General features: G+C 32.7%; 1 protein-coding gene across 1 annotated transcript; it reads left to right on the forward strand.

Moving 5' to 3' along the window:
• Positions 1-260: 260 nt before the first annotated feature.
• On the forward strand, positions 261-16,968 carry Tat (Tyrosine aminotransferase). The gene is made up of 11 exons (XM_076772149.1): positions 261-685; positions 1,793-1,897; positions 2,279-2,346; positions 5,240-5,398; positions 8,229-8,420; positions 10,670-10,752; positions 11,213-11,282; positions 11,661-11,789; positions 13,097-13,180; positions 15,240-15,338; positions 15,839-16,968. Exons 1-11 carry the CDS (start codon positions 544-546, stop codon positions 15,998-16,000), a joined length of 1,293 nt encoding a protein of 430 aa, XP_076628264.1. The 5' UTR covers positions 261-543; the 3' UTR covers positions 16,001-16,968.
• Positions 16,969-19,331: the final 2,363 nt, after the last annotated feature.

A 19,331-nucleotide genomic window follows, 5' to 3' on the forward strand; every position in this document is an offset into this window, starting at 1 on the left:
CTTCCATTTCTTACTTCGAACGCAGTCGAATTTCCAGTTCGACACTGTTGAAGATCCTCGACCGAAAATCGAAATTCACGACCTTGAACGAAGTATACTTCTCCGTAGGTCGACGTCGCATACCTGGACTGTTTATTTAATTGCGATATCGAAACGGCGACAGAGGAAGTTTCTCGAGGTTGTTTATCTACGTAAGTAGGGAATCCGTTCGAATTAATTATGAAAGAAGGTGTGGAGCCCAACCGACCAATCGGACCGGTTCATTCGTCCCCCAGCGTTCGGTGGAACATTTCGATTATTTGTGAACCTGAATCGATCTAGTCTCAGTAATGGAGCACCACCTGGACCAACACTATCTTTCGCTGATCCATCGATCTTTCTTCGATAAAGAAACAACGTTAATTTCACGGCAACGTTGGACTTAGCGGAGATCCAGTTTGAGGATCGGTGGTTCCTCTCCGAAGAGACGACGTGCTTTCATGTGAGAAAGACTTTCAGGGTGGGGAATTTTCAACAAGAGTTTTGGGGTTCTTCAGCTCGGGGATGTCGACGCCGAGTTTTCGTGAACGATGGAACGTCCAGGCGTCGGATATCGCGACGAAGACGCACAACCCCATACGATCCATCGTGGAAAATCTCGTCGTCGAGCCCAACTCTACAAAATCTATGATCTCGTTGTCCATCGGTGAGATTTGCTTTTTTTTATGTTAGGTCAATGTCTGATTTTTTTTGGTTCTAACATGTTTGGTAATTGTGTTTTATTCTGGTCAAACTATATAAACAAAAAAAAATGTTTAAAGAATGAAGAGTTTCTTGAGTGAGACTTGCCTTCTTTTCTTGTTGTGTCAATACACTTGTCTGGTTTTAAAATCTTTAATAATTGTGTTTTATTCTGGTCAAACTACTTAAATGGATGAACTCTTTTAAAACATATAGAGTTTCTTGAGAGGAGAGATTTGCCTTCTTTTCTTGTTGTATCAATATGTGTTTTTTGATTCTAAAATCTTTGGTAATTGTGTTTTATTCTGGTCAAATTATATAAACAAAAAAAAAATGTTTAAAGAGTGTAGAGTTTCTTGGGTGAGACTTGCCTTCTTTTCTTGTTGTGTCAATACATTTGTCTGATTTTAGAATCTTTAATAATTGTGTTCTAGTTGAGTCAAATTACACAAATAAATAGAATGTTTTACTGACTAGTAACTAATAATGTATGAAAAAAAATAATAATAATAAATATCTGTATCTTATTAAATATTTTTTTCACTGTCTCCATAAAATGAGAAGAATTTAAAAATGTTCCTGGATCATTTTTTACTTTGGAAGGAGCCTCAAAATTTCATTTCGTGAAATATTAGAAAAGCTGCACGAAACAGGCGAAGCGAAAGTTTCCCTTTACAAGTTTCTGAGATTGGCAAGGAATTTCGCGAGACCAGATACTTTCGTGTTCCACGCTTAACGCGGCCTGTTCGCGTATAATTAGTTTGAAGTCAGTTACTTTTAATGTCTCGTTTAGCACTGGAACCACGGCTCGAGATATTTCGGCCGCCCGGAGCCTTCCGTGGCCATTTTGAATAAATTTTAAAAAAGCTTAAGTAGCTAAACATTCTAAATTATAAATTTTCTGTAAAAAATAATTATTTTAACGCTGTTATTAATAACACATAATGACTCAGGCAAGCACAGGATTTTGGCTAAAATGAAATTTAAAAAATTTTTCCCCTTTTGATTTTGTGTAATATTTAAACATTCGATTAAACGTCCGTCTAAATGTTAATAGATTTTTTATTTTAAGGTGATCCCACTACGTTTGGTAATTTAAAACCACCGACTGAAGTGATCGATGCTGTTCAACAAAGCGTTGCTTCGCAAATGTACAACGGATACGCGCCCAGCACAGGTACCAATATATTAAAAATTGAATAAATTGTTCTCCTTGCATTTCTATAAACGAAAATTTTAACACGAACCATATAATATTGGTGATAGAGAATTACTAAAGCAAAGAATGTATCTGTCATGTTAAAGATTTTTTTATTTAACTTAAGAAATACATATTTCCATATTCTTACAAGAGAGTAAAGTATTTTTGTAAATTTAATTATACACTTTTTAATAATGAGAAAATTATAATACCATACACTCTTCCACTAGAAAGTAATCGTAACACCATCGTCAAGAAGCATCAAACGAATATTAATAAAAAATAAAATAAAAATCGACAAAATTAAAAACTCAACGATTAATCTTTCTAAATCGATTTCTATTATTTTAATTTCAGGTTATCAAAGTGCAAAGGCAGCAGTGGCAGAATACAGCTCCAACGAGTTCGTGAAAGTGGAACCAGAAGTGAGTTTTGATCTAGAAATTTACAGACTAACTATTATTTGCCACATTTTAATAACACGTTATGTATTTTTTTTTTTGTAGAAATTGGTTGAGCCAGAGTTGCAACTCTGTAATTTGTAAAAAAAAAAAAAAACCGAGGAACACTGATTATCGCGACTTTCGAACGAATTAAAAATATAAACGATTCCAGGTTGACCATTTAATTAATGCACAATTACAGTTGAAATTTTAAACGAGTTGGAAATAACTCTTCGCGCTGCTAATTATGTTAGTTGCAATTTCTGTAATTTACGAGTGGCGGAAAATGTTGGTTTCGATAAGTAGTAACTGTTAACGACATTTCAAACTTTAATATGCCCCTTGAGAGTCTGTCATTTATTTCGGCGAGCCGTGCTAATAGCTCAGCTTCTATCGCGCTAATATATTTTAAAATTAATTTTATTATCGGTCGCTACGAAAGCACTCGTGAATAATAAAATATATATATGAAGATTATTTTGTTTCGTGAAATGCAATATTTGTACATTTTTATTCTAGGCTACGATAAAATCTTATTAACGACTCTATAAAGTGTATTGAAATTGTTAAATAAAAAATTGTAAGAGAAATATTCGGTATTCAGCACTATGAAACTTATTATAAAACAATATTTGGAGGCATTTGTCGAAACGTCAACAAGTTAATTATGTAAACATCCTATTGAAAACTTAATACAGTATAAATCTCTGTATTCGAGTCATTCGATGAAAAATTCAGGGATAAAATATTTGTCTGTCAAATATTACAAATTTGATATACACAGATATTCACTGGTTTAATACTTATAATTGAAGGAAATAATTAGTTCAATATATTCTCTTAAATATACAAATATTAATTAATGCACAATTATAGTTTAAATTTTAAATGAGCTCGAATATGAACATTAATTAAAACATTTGTAGTTTAATTCATTAACGATGTTTATGCATTGCATAGCATTTCATTTAATTCTTTTTTTATTAAAGAAAAATTGATTGTATTATTTCATATAAAATTTAATTCAAATTAACATTTACAAAATTACAAAATTCTTCTCGGAATGTTTTGATGCAATACTATTGTTTTTACAGAAAAACTATATATAACAAGTTGTTAGAAATTAAAATCAAAAATATTTTTGTTCGATAGAATCGATGACAATGAGATATCGACCCAATGTATTCTAATTTTAGTATGTGGACGAATTATAATAAAGCCCTGATTCGAAATGTATATTGTATACAAAAATTCAGCTATTAGAATAATTTAAAAAAATTTTTTTTCATAATTAACGTCGACGTAAAATTTTATGTGAACGAATTTCAGTTTCTTTCAAAGTTGAGTGAATTCGGAAGTTAATGAAGGATCAAAATGTTATGTTTGTTTTTTATTCGAAACTCGTGGTTTCGAAATAACAGTTTCGTGAAAAAATATCAAAAAGAAAATACATGATGGAAGCATTTCCATACTGTTATTGATTTAATGAAAGCTGTATTATCGAAACTCGCGTTGTACACACAATTCCATTTAAATACGCTCATTTGAATTCGCGAGTGAAACAAATGTATTAATTACTTATGAAATCCAATTATAGTAGCATAATTTTACAAAATTATTTACTCGCGTTACTGGATATTACCCGTGAAATTATTAAAACAGTGAGAAATTTCATTTCCAGAAAGGTCCTCAAAAAGTATTTCAAACAAAAGTTAATCAGTTTGTAGTGGAAAATAAATTGCTGAAACAAAAATTAGTTATCAGTCGATGCAATTTAAGGAAAAAGATATAGTTATCACGAATTGGTGGTTTTTGTCTAAAAATTGGTTTTATTTCCATTTTACGATTTTTCCAATTATTCTAATAAATCATATTTTCTTCGATATAAGTGAAATCTTTAATTCCCTATTAATGCAAACTGTTACTACCCGTATGAGAGTTAAATAAAAAAACGTTGATTCGATAATCATTGTTGCATTATTAATTCTAACGTAAATAATAAATCTCTTTATTTAGAAATTACGAATACAAAATCTCTGCTACTCAAAATGAAAATTCCCTCGTAACCTCTTATACAATTATATAAATAAATTTTCAATTTATTTTTCAATCTCTTCCACAATATGATATCAAATATTTTAAATACTTCGACAAACGAGGCATATTAAAATTGAGTTTGCAAAAAGTTTTCGTAATTTTCTATAACGGATTAAAATTACATTTCAGGTTGTGAAAAAATGTAAACTCAATATTAACACTATTTTTATCAAAGGTTCTAAAGACACCTTTCCAAATTGTAACTTAAAATTATTTTCTAAGTTTGATCATTTCTTCTCCATAACATAAAAATAATGTAAGTCACATTAAAGTGCATGTTGATAAACTGAAAATATATTTCACTATTTATGTGACAGAAAGAAGAAATATATAATTGTAATGTTTTTCAAAGGAGTTTGGAATGATCAATATAACAAACTTTGTATCCAAAAAGAAGACTAACCCTTTGCACTTTACTCTTTTACCACTTTGCTCCACCATCTTGATAATTAAGAGCATTTTTCAGAATTTTTGATTTCCTTTTCTCCCATAAAAAGGAAACGTTAGAGACTATTATTTATTTATTATTTTACTCATTCAAAAGCTATATAAAATTTATATTTTGTAGTATAATACAGTCGAAATGGATGTGACATCAGCACAATTAACATTTCGAACGGAAACCATTAAAAGAAAAAAATTCCGTTGAAAAATTCAAACGAGAAATTTTATAATAGTATAGCGACAGTTATCATTAACAGTTGGCGAATAAATACGCGAATAAAATTATTCTCGTGACACTTATCTATAGAATTGTTCGTTGCATTATTTTTGTCAGGATGTAATCCTCTGCAGCGGATGTTCCTGTGCACTCGATCTCTGCATAACAGCTCTGGCACGGGAGGGTCAGAATATCCTGATACCGCGACCTGGTTTTTCGATCTATCGAACACTAGCAGAGGGTCTCGGGATCACCGTAAAGCCCTACAATTTACGTGTAAGTATAAAGATATACAGCAAGAAATATCTACCAAGATTTCCGTTGTCTCGCCTTCGCCATACACCGATACCACGCTCCTTATTCAGAAATAAATTTCCATCTTTCGGTATAATTTCTCACGTAACTCGTGTAATTTTTTCTTCCGGTAACAAGTATATTCGTCTGTAGCTAGAATCAATTTTCTAGATCTTTGTACACGTTTCATATTTTACACCTCATATTTTAAGTAAACTAATACTAGCTGTATCAAAAAATTCTGGCTGTTTTTTAAATAAAAGAACAAAATTATAAACTTTTATCATAGATCAAAAAATTTTGGAAAATTTTTTGTTCACTAGCATCTATACATATACTCATAATTTAGTAAATAATTTTTTTCTTTAAACATATAATGAAATAATAATTAGTAAATATATTTTCATTTAAGAACCTTGTAAATTAATTTTATTTCCTTCTAACTATGCATTCAACCACTAAATAACTCTATTTACAAAATGGAGGGCGTCAGTGTGTCCAGGAATCGATTAACATTAAATAAGTCCTGTTTATATTTTCGTTTTTAGGAAGTTTTTACAAGATAAAAACATCTACGGTAAATAAAAATGTTGTAACAAACTCGAAGTACCCACGGATTGATACTTTCCAGCACGGGTAAATATATTTTTAATTCGTTACCAAGAACCAACAACCTTGAACAATGTTTGCCCGTCGTTTTTACGATTCTTTTGACAAAGCAAACGTTTAGTTTCAAAACCAGCCGAATGTTAATCCGAAGTAAAAATAGGGTCCCTTTTAGTTTCTGCTCCTTCTTTGCTCGCTGTTCGGAGTTTTAATGTCTCTCTTCTCCTCGAGACTGCGGACTATTTTACCTCGGGGGAGTAATTAAAACCGCAGTACTGTAGCTTTCCTTGTCTACGAGAGAGTGGGTTATAACGTGCAAGTTGACACTGATTATCTATATGCAGGCACATGTGGATACTTCGTATAAGTAGATGCACAAGCGTTGTATCGTACATAGACTCTGTTCTCGTCGCGTATACGTTGAAAAATTAATTTCGAACACATGATCTGCTCAGTGCTTATTGTGTCCTCGTCAAATGTCAAGGTTACCTTTAATTTTTTAATACGTCACGAAAACTGGGATTCATTTTTGAATGGTACTTTAATTTGAACAATCTGTTCAACTTTGTTTAGCGAATATTGTTAAATATAGTTGGAAGCTCGACTCGAAACGAATTAACATCAAAGTTTGTGTGACGTTAAAACTACGTGTTCATATTAAATTCTAAAATCGAAATTTTGATGCATTCAAACATGTAAAGAAAAATTCTACGTTGTATTGGTCTAAATCAATTGATTTATGGAAATCTATCAAATGTTAGGTTCAGATTCAGTTCATTCAATATTAAAATCGAAAGAAACTGGTAAAATATTCTTTTATTTGAATAATTTGACCCATTTTAAGTTTTTGTATTTTGATGGTCGTATACATATAGTAGTAATACCAACAAAGTAAAACTGACATGAAACGAACACATTAACATGTATGTGATTGCTAAGTTATAAATTCACCATTCATTCTTTAAGTATATTTTTCACAATCGAAAATAAACTCTAGAAAAAGATCGATAAATCTATGTACAATTTCGAATCAATGTACTCAACATCAAAATCAATTGATCTAATAGCAATTTCACGTAACACAAGGTAATTTATTTTCCAAGTTTGCCATTGTTAAAGATTCAACAGCATGTCAGAAGTTTGTGTACTCGACGCTTATTGTGTTGCATGATTTATACCATTTTCTGCGATTTCTATGAACACACACACAGGTATTGATCCAGTTACTGCGCACAGGATGCTTTAAAACTATTTATAGCGGTTTTGACGAAACTACTGGAAGCAGTAATATGTAGTCACACTTTTTGACATAACCATAAAAATTGTTTTTCAAATTAATGGCGGTATTACACATGTAACTTGAGGAACCAGATGGGTACTAATTACGCACGCACAAATTAACGCAACGAAAGTATATTAACACTTTTATTAACCAAAAAATGCACCCGATTCTCACACGTGTTCACGCTTTCCTTTTGTCCTTCGATCTAATGTTTGTTTACACGTTCGGTTATCGTCGTTCGTTTTCGGACGTCTTCGTACGTTCGGTATACTACGTCTTAGACACGTTGCAATCTGTTAAATGTAAACATCACTTATTCCGGAAAAATTATCGTTGAAATCTTTGAATAAAAAAATATTACACTCTGCACTTTCTTTGACAGTATAAAATGAACAAGATGTTGCATAATCGGTTAGGATTAATTCAATGCTTTTTAATTACTTTTTAAATATTATTAAGAACCACTGTGCAAAATGTCAATGTAACACTTTACTACGTCTGCATACAAATCACAAAAAACGGAATAAATTAATAATATTTAAACTTGAAATGTTCGACAGAAATTAAGCAGTTGCGTAACGTTTATTTCGATCGAACAAAACTATAATGAAAATATCGGTATATTAATATTAAAATTTCAATCGAACGTGAAAGTTATCGAATTCGAACCACTTCTAATCGCACTTGGAAAATTTAATATTTTTCAGAAACTGTACGATGCTATTTTTTGGTCATTGTGTGTATGTTTTTAATTTTTGTTTAAATCATCCAACGAAGGCGGAACGCACAGTTATACCAAAAGGAGACACGGAAGAGAGATAATATGCTTACAAAATGTAATCGAATTTACGGACCGTCTTGAACTTTTATCCGCTGCTGTACGTTTCACACTGAGCCTCGCCAAACTTTGTTATCCGTTTTTAGCCCGAGCGCGGTTGGATCGTCGACCTGGACGACTTGGAATCGCAGATCGACGAATCGACGGCGGCCATCGTTATAAACAATCCTTCGAATCCGTGTGGATCCGTGTTCAGTCGGGACCATACGCTTGACATTCTCAACGTGGCCGCTCGTTACTTCGTACCCATTATAGCCGATGAAATTTACGAGCATATGGTACGTGCTTAACATTTAGCTCACACTGTATACGATCTGCCAAATTGTTTCGTTTCCCAGCGGAAAATAAAATACGATAGGCTGCAAGGAAATAAGTTCGCCGGACAGGCTCGCGAGAATTTATGAAATTCTTGTTCCGTTCGAGATTATTAATCTCGTTACTTTCCTCTCCTCCCGTGCTTCTTCTTCCACTTTTAAATCTCCATAAATATCACGATGCACTTTATTCTGAAATTTATTTCAGCAAATATCGATCTTCCGAAACCGGAATATTCATTTAAACGCGCTAAACATTATTTTGAATTATCTGAAGTGATAAGAATTTTCCAAAAATAATTCTCACTAACTGTTCACGGTGAAAACGATCCTGCATTTTTATTAATACGGGACTGATTTTTCTTTGATGTTTTTTTACAAAACAAATTAACATTTAAATCACAAATATTTTACTATTAAAACTAAAGTATGTACAAGTATTGTATATCCGATTATAATTATTTATAGTGATAGCACTCGTACCAAGATTGATTATTATTATTCATATTAAGTAAATCGTTCGAAATTAGAAGAAAGATATGACGATTCGATTACTGAATACTGTATTATTATTTTTCTCAAAACATGGAACTATTATCATTGAATCATTACTATAAAATATGAAATACTCAGCTAATTCAGAGCTTGATACAATAATTTTTTAAATTTATTTTATACACATTCGTAATTATAATATAAATAAACCTATACTACTATTCAGAGAATTATTGTTAATCTTGATTGGTTTAAAGAAACATGTAGAACATAATTACACAGATATCTTATTGCAAATTTTTAATTGTAAATTATACCTCAAAAGGAAAAAAGATTCTCGTCACAAGTGTTGCAGACCTATGTCATTAACATTATGAAATATTTCTCTATTAAATCTCTGCTAAATCATTTTATTTTATCTCTATTAAATCATTATTATAATCCAATCCAATACAAAAATACACATGCAAAGCTAACTTATAATAGTCTCACTTTAATTATTTATATTTCACAAAGTATTGAGTATCTACATCTAATATTTTATACAGGGTGTTCAACCATCCCTAGGAAAAATTATAATGGGAGATTCTAGAGGCCAAAATAAGACGAAAATCAAGAATACTAATTTGTTAATCGAGGCTTCGTTAAAAAGTTATACAAACATTTCCGGCCACACAGTATAATTTCAGTAAAGAATTTTTTTCTCGAAAGTACGTAGGATTTCAGGGTATGTGTATTGACCAAAAATTATTGTAATTGACCCCTACAACCGAAAATAATTTTTCCAGAACGATTTGAAATTTTGTTTTTCGCCGAAAAATTTCAGCACCTACCCCCTGTCGATTTTTCTTAAAAATTCCTTTTTCATTTTTAGTAATTTTGTTTGACGCCCTACAGAAAAGTTGTCTAATACTTTTTTGTAGGTGCCCATAAGCTCTACTTCTGAAAAAAATTTCATTGAAATATATTCACAATTGTGGGAGTTATGGCTGTTTGAAAATTTGATCATTTTTATGGGGTTTTCCTCATTTTACGGAGTCAAGGAACAACTTTTCGAATATTTTTGGAATTTCCACATATTCTCCATCAAAATATGCGTAGATTGCTTTTTGAAACATTAAAATCGTCCAATCCATTCAGAAGTTATGACATTTTAAAGATTCACATGAAATTTTGGAGAACCATTTCTGCCGTCACATTAGATTTTCGGTAATGAATTTTTTTCTCGCAAGTGCATAGGATTTCGAGGGTATGTCTAATGACCAAAAATGCTTGTAATTGACCCCTGTAACTAAATATAATTTTTTTGGTATGATTTGAAATTTGTTAATTTCGTCTAAAAATTTCAGTACTTACTCGAATTTTTTTCTCGAAAGTGGGTAGGATTTCAGGGGTATGTGTATTCACCAAAAATGATGGTAATTGACCCCCGCAACCAAAAATAATTTTTTCAAAATGATTTGAAATTTTTTAATAACTTTTTAACGAAGCATCAGTCAAGCAATTGATATTCTTGATTTTCGTCTTATTTTGGCTTGTAGAATCTCCCATTAAAATTTCTCCCTGGAGTGGTCGAACACCCTGTATACGCCAAAAGGAATCACTCTACTATAATTCTAGAAAAGCGTATCGAAATCAAAGTCGAACAGTTTGTGTCCCTCGTTAACACGAAGAAAAACGGTGCACACAATTACTATTCTTTCGTTGTTTGTTGCCAGGTATTTCCAGGACGAACTTTCCACTCGTTGGCATCACTGTCGACCGAAGTTCCTATTCTGTCATGTAGTGGCCTAACAAAGCGGTATACAAAAATCAACTATGACACGTTTGCATGTCGCGATTGTGTGAATATATTTGTTCGCCCAAATAGTTTTGTAGTGGTTTTACATAGCTTGGTTCACGACCACGTTTTGTTTACACGTAATTATAGGGGAGCTGTAGAATTAATATTATGGAGAATTTCTACTCTTTCTATGTTATTTTATCACCCCTTACAGCCTATAGAATGTCTTTCTCTTTGCAAAATGAATAAATATATCGCTATGCATATACATCTGTATTAAGGTATGCAACTTAAATTATTTATATTTTAAAAACTATCGAATATCTACATCTATTATTTCGTATACGTCAAAAGGGTTCTCTCTAGTATCATATTGCAAAAGCACATTAAAATCGAGGTCGAGCTGTTCGTGTCCTACCCTTATAAGTGTTTACCACAATTACCTTCTTGTAACTAATGATCTCTGTCGATATTTTAGATTTTTAGTCCCCGGATGGCGTATGGGCTGGATAATCATCCACGATCGTCAAAACGTTCTGGAGAAGGAGGTACGTAACGAAACGGCAAGTTACATATACGTAACAGCTTGAAAATAATTGCTTTTCCGCTCGTATTGTTTCTGTAACGAGGACGACCGGTGTTCCGCGAGCGCCGCGATTGGATTAAATTTCGTTGATTAAACTTTATTCCGCCATTAAAGTTCGTCTCCTGGCACCGTCTATCGCGTTCTTAATTCCGTTTGAGGTTTATTTCTAAGAAAAGAGGAAAAAGAGGAAACGATGAATCGTGGAACGGGTGTCCCGAAGCTTATCCCAAAGCTTGCTTTGAGGAAACTTCGATTTGTGTTTACCCTCCCCGGGACACGAAGCGCGATGAATACACGTTTGAAATATACTTTCATCTTTATTTGTTCCCTCCACTCGCAGATACGGAAAGGTCTTCACCGCCTCAGCCAGAGAATTATCGGCAGCAACACGCTTATACAGGGTGCGCTGCCTGCGATCCTCAGGAACACGCCTCAAAAATTTTACGACGACGTTATGTGCACGTTACACGTGAGTGTCACTTATTACTGATTTATAGTTCGAAACTCGATTCTGTCTCTTGGACGACTTTGAGCAATTCGAGCATAGAATGTGCATCGCATACTTTATATACAGGGTGTTTGATCACACCTGGGAAAAATTTTAATGGGAGATTTTAGAGGCCAAAATAAGACGAAAATCGAGAATATCAATTTGTTGACTGAGGCTTCGTTAAAAAGGTATTAAAAAATTAAATTAAAAAATTTCAAATCATTCTGGAAAAATTACTTTCGGTTATGGGGGCCAATTACAAGCATTTTTGATCATTAGACATACCCTCGAAATCCTATCCACTTTCAAGAAAAAAATTCATTACCGTAAATCTAATGTGAGGCTAGAAATGTTAGCCTGAAATTTCATGCGAATCTTTGAAAAATCATAACTTCTGAACGGATTGGACAATTTTAATGTTTCAAAAAGCAATTTACGCGTATTTTGATGGAGAATATGTGGAAATTCCAAAAATATTCGAAAAGTTGTTCCTTGACTCCGTAAAATGAGGAAAACCCCATAAAAATGGTCAAATTTTCAAACGACCATAACTTCTACAATAGTGAATATATTTTAATGAAATTTTTTTCTGAAGTAGAGTTCATGAGTACCTACAAAAAAGTATTAGACAACTTTTCTGTAGGGTGTCAAACAAAATTACTAAAAATCAAGATTGAATTTTTAAGAAAAATCGACAGGGGGTAGGTGTCTAAATTTTTCAACAAAATTAAAAAATTTCAAATCGTTCTGAAAAAATTATTTTCGGTTGTGGGGGTCAATTACAATAATTTTTGGTGAATAGACATGCCCCCGAAATCCTACGTACTTTCGAGAAAAAAATTCTTTACTGAAAATATACTATGTAGCCAGAAATGTTTGTATAACTTTTTAACGAAGCCTCAATCAACAAATTAGTATACTTCATTTTCGTCTTATTTTGGCCTCTAGGAGCTCCCATTAAAATTTTTCCCAGGGATGGCCGAACACCCTGTATATTATTAATTAATAATTCAAGTTACCACGTTCCGAACATTTTCCAAGAAAACGAGACGAAGATCTCGAAAAATCTTGATCCTCTTAAACCTTTCATTTCCATGCTATAAATGTATATTTATTATCTCTATTAATTTTTGAAAACCTCAGTTCCATGTACTTCTAAAGGAACTAAAATTTGTTTTTAATAGAAGAAGTTCAATACTTTATAAATTAATTTTAAAAAAAGTGTTAGATATTTTCTGAAAATGTGTTACGTTAATGTAATAATTGATTTCGCTCATCATTTTCAGAACCACTCAAAATTGGCGTACAATTGTATAATAAAGGTTCCCGGACTAAGACCAATAATGCCAGATGGAGCAATGTACATGATGGTAATTATTTACACAACTTTAATAGTTTCTCTTTTACTAACTTCGTAAGATAAGGAATGAATTATAAATTAAATCGTAGAATGCTTTTTAAAAAAGTTGTGCAACAACAAAGCTAGAATATATTTTTCAAAGAACACAATGGCTAGCAGATTTAAAAGCGGAGAAAAATTACTAAAAATGTCCATTTTATAGCAGTGACCTGGCAAGGTTTCAAAAATCATTTTAGAAGCTGCTTTTTAGGCTGTTTTTTGTATTATTCAATGTTAAAAAATGGCCATTTTCGATGTGTGCCTTCTAAATAATTACTATTTGTCAGTTCAACGACACAACGCCAAGAAGTCCCCAGGCTTTAAACTCTATAGCCTCTCTGATCCGAAGATCATGAACATGTTCTACCTTCTGTAGCACTGCTATCAAGGGATTTTGGACTCGGAATAACTAGCCTTCTCATCGTTATCCAAGTTATAAAGGAATGGATAGGGGAGACCTACTAGACTCTAGTTGGCGCAAGGAAGTTTTCTCCTGGGTCTCTTTTGCTTCTGGAGCTTGATATAGTTCCAGCTGCAAGATCAGGATTCTAAAGAGTCGGATAACACATGCTACTTGATTTAATATGCTTCAAAAATTGCAATAAATACGCCTAAAAGTCGAAATATCATGTCAGTATAATTGGCCTAATTATTATGTTTTATTCAGAAGGTTTACCAAAATGGAGAAATCATTAAACTGTTACTATAGAGGGAACAAGAACTAACAGTGATTGTTATAGGTACTGTTACGAAGCAGGTTGTAGGGAAATACACGAGTTCATATTGTAGTTTGTTCTGTGTGTATGTGAGAATTTCTAATTATTTTTTATTTTAAATATACATGTTTCGTAATAATTTTATTTTTCAGAATGTTTCATTGTCTCACACGGTATGTTTCTTAAGTATTCAGGAAATCGAACAAAATGGGAAAATCATGAAACTGTAACCACGAAGGGAACAAAAACTAAGAGTGACTGGTATAGGGACTGTTATGAAACAGGTTATGGGAATTTTTTACACGAGTTCGTATTATATTGTAAGAGAATTTCTAATTATTTTTAATTGTGGATATACACGTACCGTAACAATGTTGTTTTTCAAAATAATACCTATAGCAAACATGTAGTAGGTATTTCCCCAATAGAAATAGTTTTATAATTGCCCCTATAGAAAAAGTTTTATAATTTCCGCGTTTTGTTAGACCTCGTACAAACTTTTTGAACGATTTCCTGAATAATTATTTTGGAAACAGGCCGTCAACCAAAGGGGACGAGGATAAAACGTATTAATTAGGCGAGTTGTATTGCTTGCTACATTTTAATACACTAGTGGAAAAATGTATTCCATATATTGAGTACAATTGATTATTTATCCAAACTTCTCAGCTTTTAATAATCTTAACGAGCTACATTATCGTCTTCTATTCAGGCTTTTCTTAAAAATTCAATAAATGTTCACGAGACTTGTTATCTAAAATCTATATCTTAGACACCGTAATACGATATATCGACCCTCTTATGTCAGAATCATGAATAAGAAAACTTCCATTTTTCGTAGGAAGATATATTTTGAGTTATCGAATATTTTAAATAGAATTATTGCCTTGACAAGAAATAAAATAATAATTTTTTGAAATACAAAACCACAATGATATCCTAGCCCGTCGAATGAATTAAAGTACTGAATAACATAAACGTTTGTTTTACTATACAATATTTCGACAATCGAGGCATAAGCGTACTCGATGAAAATTGTAAATAAATCGCTGAGAAAAATGAGCGACGAATGCAGTGTCCCGCTATATTATTCCAGAGCTAAATTCCGAGGGGAACGTGTCGAGTGGTTCTTTTGTTAGTAGAAGACAAAGGATGTCGCGTTGTTTCTTGTTTTAAATAAGATATCATGTCTTTATGGGGCTGAGAGTAATCGACTGTACAAGAGTAATCGACTGTACGTTCACGTTGAACGCGGCAACGTTGAGGGAAGCCGATAGCAATTTACCAGCTATAAATTATCCAATCGGTTTCCAGGTTTACATAGATCTACCCTGTTTTCCGGAATTTAATTCCGACCTCGAGTTCGTGCAACGGCTACTAATGGAGGAGTCCGTGTTTTGTCTACCTGGCCAGGTACGCAGTTTATTACGTGCATACACTCAACGACAAAAAGACAGTACATTTCTTCTAGAAAATTTATAGAAATATGTTGCTTCAATATTTTATTGCGTCACCTTCTGCCCGTATGTTTTCTTTTTAAACACATTTTTCACTTAACGATCCCCCATTTTGTTCGATGCAATTTTTTAATTCCTACTTTCCCTTACAAAGACACGAACTGTCCGACTTGGATGTTAATTATGTTTGCAAAAATTATCAAAATTAGTGTGTTATCTTTCTGCTCATATAAGTTTTTTTTAAATACATTTTTCACTTAATGATCTCCCACTTTGTTCGATGCAATTTTTTAATTCCTATTTTCCCTTATAAAGAGAAATTGTCCGACTTGGATGTTAATTATATTTGCAAAAATTAGCAAAAGTAGTGTGCTATCTTTCTGTCGCGGAGTGTACGGCCAAAATTGTTCGTTTCGATCGAACGTACCTATTTCCTATATTTACCATTTCACGCAGTGTTTCGATTATCCGTCCTACATGAGGCTGGTAATTACTGTACCGTTGGATATGTTGGAGGAGGCTTGTGAGAGAATTCAGGAGTTCTGCGAGAGGCATCACTATAAGACGGCTGAGAATACGCGAAGGAACAGCTTGGACGACGTGGAAATTCCCTACTGAAGGGGAAAAGTAATTCAGCTTACTCGGCTATTCATACGAGCGCGTTAATTACTCTCGACGGACCGTGCGTTAAGACAACGATCCTCTGGAGGGGACCGGTGCCTTTTGATCCGCCATCTTCGCATACGTGAACGTGAATGGTTTTCGTTTAATGCAGTTTACCTTTAAGTATGTAATTATGTACGTAATAAATGTTTTTCTTCTTACGGGAAACGTATCTCTATATCTACAGTTAAGAACAAAAGTGAGTGGACAGATGAACGTAACGTTTCAAATTTGTTTCAAACAATCGTATATGAATTTTTTTCTCGGAAATGCGCAGGATTTCGGGGGTATGTCTATTCACCAAAAATAATTGTAATTGACCCACGCAAATAAAAATAATTTTTTTAGAACGATTTGAAACACATGAAATTTCAGGGGAATCATTCATTCATGATCAGACAGTAGATTTTCGGTAAGGAATTTTTTTCTCGAAGATGCGTAGGAATTCGGGAGTATGTGTAATGACCAAAAATGATTGTAATTGATCCCCTCAACCGAAAATAATTTTTCCAGAACGATTTGAAATTTTTGAATTTAATTGATAATAACTTTTTAACGAAGCCTCCATCAACAAATTGGTATTCTTGATTTTCGTCTTATTTTGGCATCTAGAATCCCCAATTAAAATTTTTCGCAGAGGTGGCCGAACACCCTGTATAGTAACCGAGGGGTCGATCGAGCGCTTGTGAGAGCGCGATCCCTCTGGTGGCAGGCATGGGAGGTGACACCACAGCGTCATAAATATTTAATGAACTTGTCAATTACTGTACACCAATCGAGTGTTACTAGCGTTTGGACTTTTATTTAATGTTCGTTTACTCACATACGTATGAAACGCATTGATTTGGTTTACTTATGTAAATACAACGAGATTTTCTTTATATCAATAACATATGTTTGATTAAAAAGGAATATTACACAGACATCGTAATACTGTTATTTTATGTGAACCAAAGTGTGCGTGTCGAGAAGAATATAACACTATGTCGGATTTTAGAGAACAATAAATTTAGGAAAGATGTTGCATTGGTAAAAGTAATGAATTATGCATACTCCCAGTGGACTCGTATCATAATAGTTCAATTTACTTCATATAGTGAATACTTTCGGTACTTGAAACAGATTTGTATGATTGTATATTCCGTTTTTGTTTGTAATAAATAAAGTTTATTATACAATCCGAGCACACTAACTCGTTACAGTAATAATAATAATTCTTTTCCGAAAGTTTGCCCTCATCCAGTAAACTTTTATGGACTATTGGAAATGTATGACATTCTTGTTTCAAGTCCTATTGATCATCCTACATCGTCGAGACCAGATTAAGTAGACACTTCAAGAATAAATGGAGAGCATAATTCCAATAAAATTTAATACCTTCGTCTTTCCTACCGAAGAGAAAACAAATTTATTCGCGATTCACAGTTTAGTGAATTTCAATCGCATTACCATATTTGCCTTTTCGATCCATCCAACTTCATCCTTTACGACATTCTCGTGTATTCAAAAGCAACGGATTTATTTATGTATACCGTTTTATAGTCAGATCGAAGAAAGAATCAGCTCGAGAAACCTTCCACTATTTATTCACATTATGTCATTTTTCAATAATTTGAAAATGAAAGTTTGTGTAAATAAATAAAATAGAGGCATTATGCAATTGATACATAAATTGAAATTACTTCCACTACTATTTTTGTATATTGATTGTTAACTCGAATTACCTGATGTAAAAAAGGACGAGAGAGAATGAATTTTATTCAGAATGAAAATTTAAATTCTCAATTTGTCTAAAAATTAGATACATAGATATAGATAATTAAATATAATTTCTGGCCAGAAATGCTTCCTCGAAATTTCATGCAAATGTTTAAAATATCATAACTTCTGAATGGATTGGAGGATTTTAATGTTTCAAAAAGCAATCTACGTATATTTTAGTGTAGAATACGTAGATATTCCAAGAATATTCGAAAAGTTGTTCCTTGACCCCGTAAAATGAGAAAAACCTCATAAAAATGGTCCAATATTCAAACAGCCATAACTCCAGCAATAGTGAATATATTTCAATTAAATTTTTTTCTGGAGTAGTGCTCATGTGTACCTACAAAAAAGTATTAGACAACTTTTCTGTAGAGCGTTAAACAAAATTATTAAGAATCAAAAACTAGTTTTTGAGAAAAATCGATAGGGGGTAGGTGCTGAAATTTTTCGGCGAAAAAAAAAATTTCAAATCGTTCTGGAAAAATTATTTTCGGTTGTAGGGGTCAATTACAATAATTTTTGGTCAATACACATACCCTGAAATCCTACGTACTTTCGAGAAAAAAAATTCTTTTCAATCAACAAATTAGTAGCCTTAATTTTCGTCTAATTTGGCCTCTAAAATCTCTCATTAATATTTTTTCCAAGGGTGGCCGAACACCCTGTATATTCCATCCCTAGATGTAGATAATTTTTCGTAAAAATTACAAAAATTCGATGAAGATCGTATAAAGAAAAAACACGTGGAACAATGGGGGAAAGTAATGAAAGCTAATGGAAATTTTAAATTACTTTTTGCAAAAATAATACAGTCAAATTTATTTAGGACAAACACGCATAAACTTTACTCTCAACTCAAAATTAATCTGCGAATTATAATTACTAATCTCTATATAGGAAACTTCGGTACGGTTCCGAACGTGCTTTCGTTTATACATCCTGATGATCTAATTAACTTCCATTTCACGTGTGTACGTTTAACTTTACATCGCCCGTCTGTCGCTAAACACACGAATACCGGTTAATTCCGCGGTGAAATGTTTCCGCTCGAAATTCGATTGCGCTGCGTTAATAATGCCGTTGCGTTCCCCATCTTAATAATTGAATACGTCGTCGACGCTGTTGCGCAAAATTCATCAAACGAGCATCATCGGGGTTGTGTCTGGTTTTTCTAAGTCACCCCAGTATGCAGAACGTTTCTTTAATTTTTGCACACTTTTTTTCGAACACCTCCGTTAATCTGACAAAAAACTGTTTCCAAAAATTTATCGGTTTTCTGTCTGTTACACGACACAATACTAAGTTTATAAAAATTATTATTTTCTCAATAAGAAATCGAGGTCATTTTAATTTTTTTAAACGGCATTGCATGTTTTTTATTTCATATTATTGTAGTTCGTGTCAAGACGAATTCAACGACCTGTAATATCATGACCTTCGCATGACCTTAAACTGGAAAATTTATGTTAATTTTTTCTTCAAATTGCAAATTTCTTTTTGAATTTATATATGTCCTAATCAG

This window comes from Colletes latitarsis, chromosome 1 (genome assembly GCF_051014445.1).
Source record: "Colletes latitarsis isolate SP2378_abdomen chromosome 1, iyColLati1, whole genome shotgun sequence".
NCBI lineage: Eukaryota > Metazoa > Arthropoda > Insecta > Hymenoptera > Colletidae > Colletes > Colletes latitarsis.

Coding starts and splice junctions, on each gene's coding strand:
- Tat (XM_076772149.1), top strand. CDS start 544: ATGTCGACGCCGAGTTTTCGTGAACGATGGAACGTCCAGGCGTCGGAT. Junction 2,347..5,239: donor TCGTGAAAGTGGAACCAGAA/GTGAGTTTTGAT, acceptor TATTTTTGTCAG/GATGTAATCCTCTGCAGCGG. Junction 8,421..10,669: donor ATGAAATTTACGAGCATATG/GTACGTGCTTAA, acceptor GTTTGTTGCCAG/GTATTTCCAGGACGAACTTT.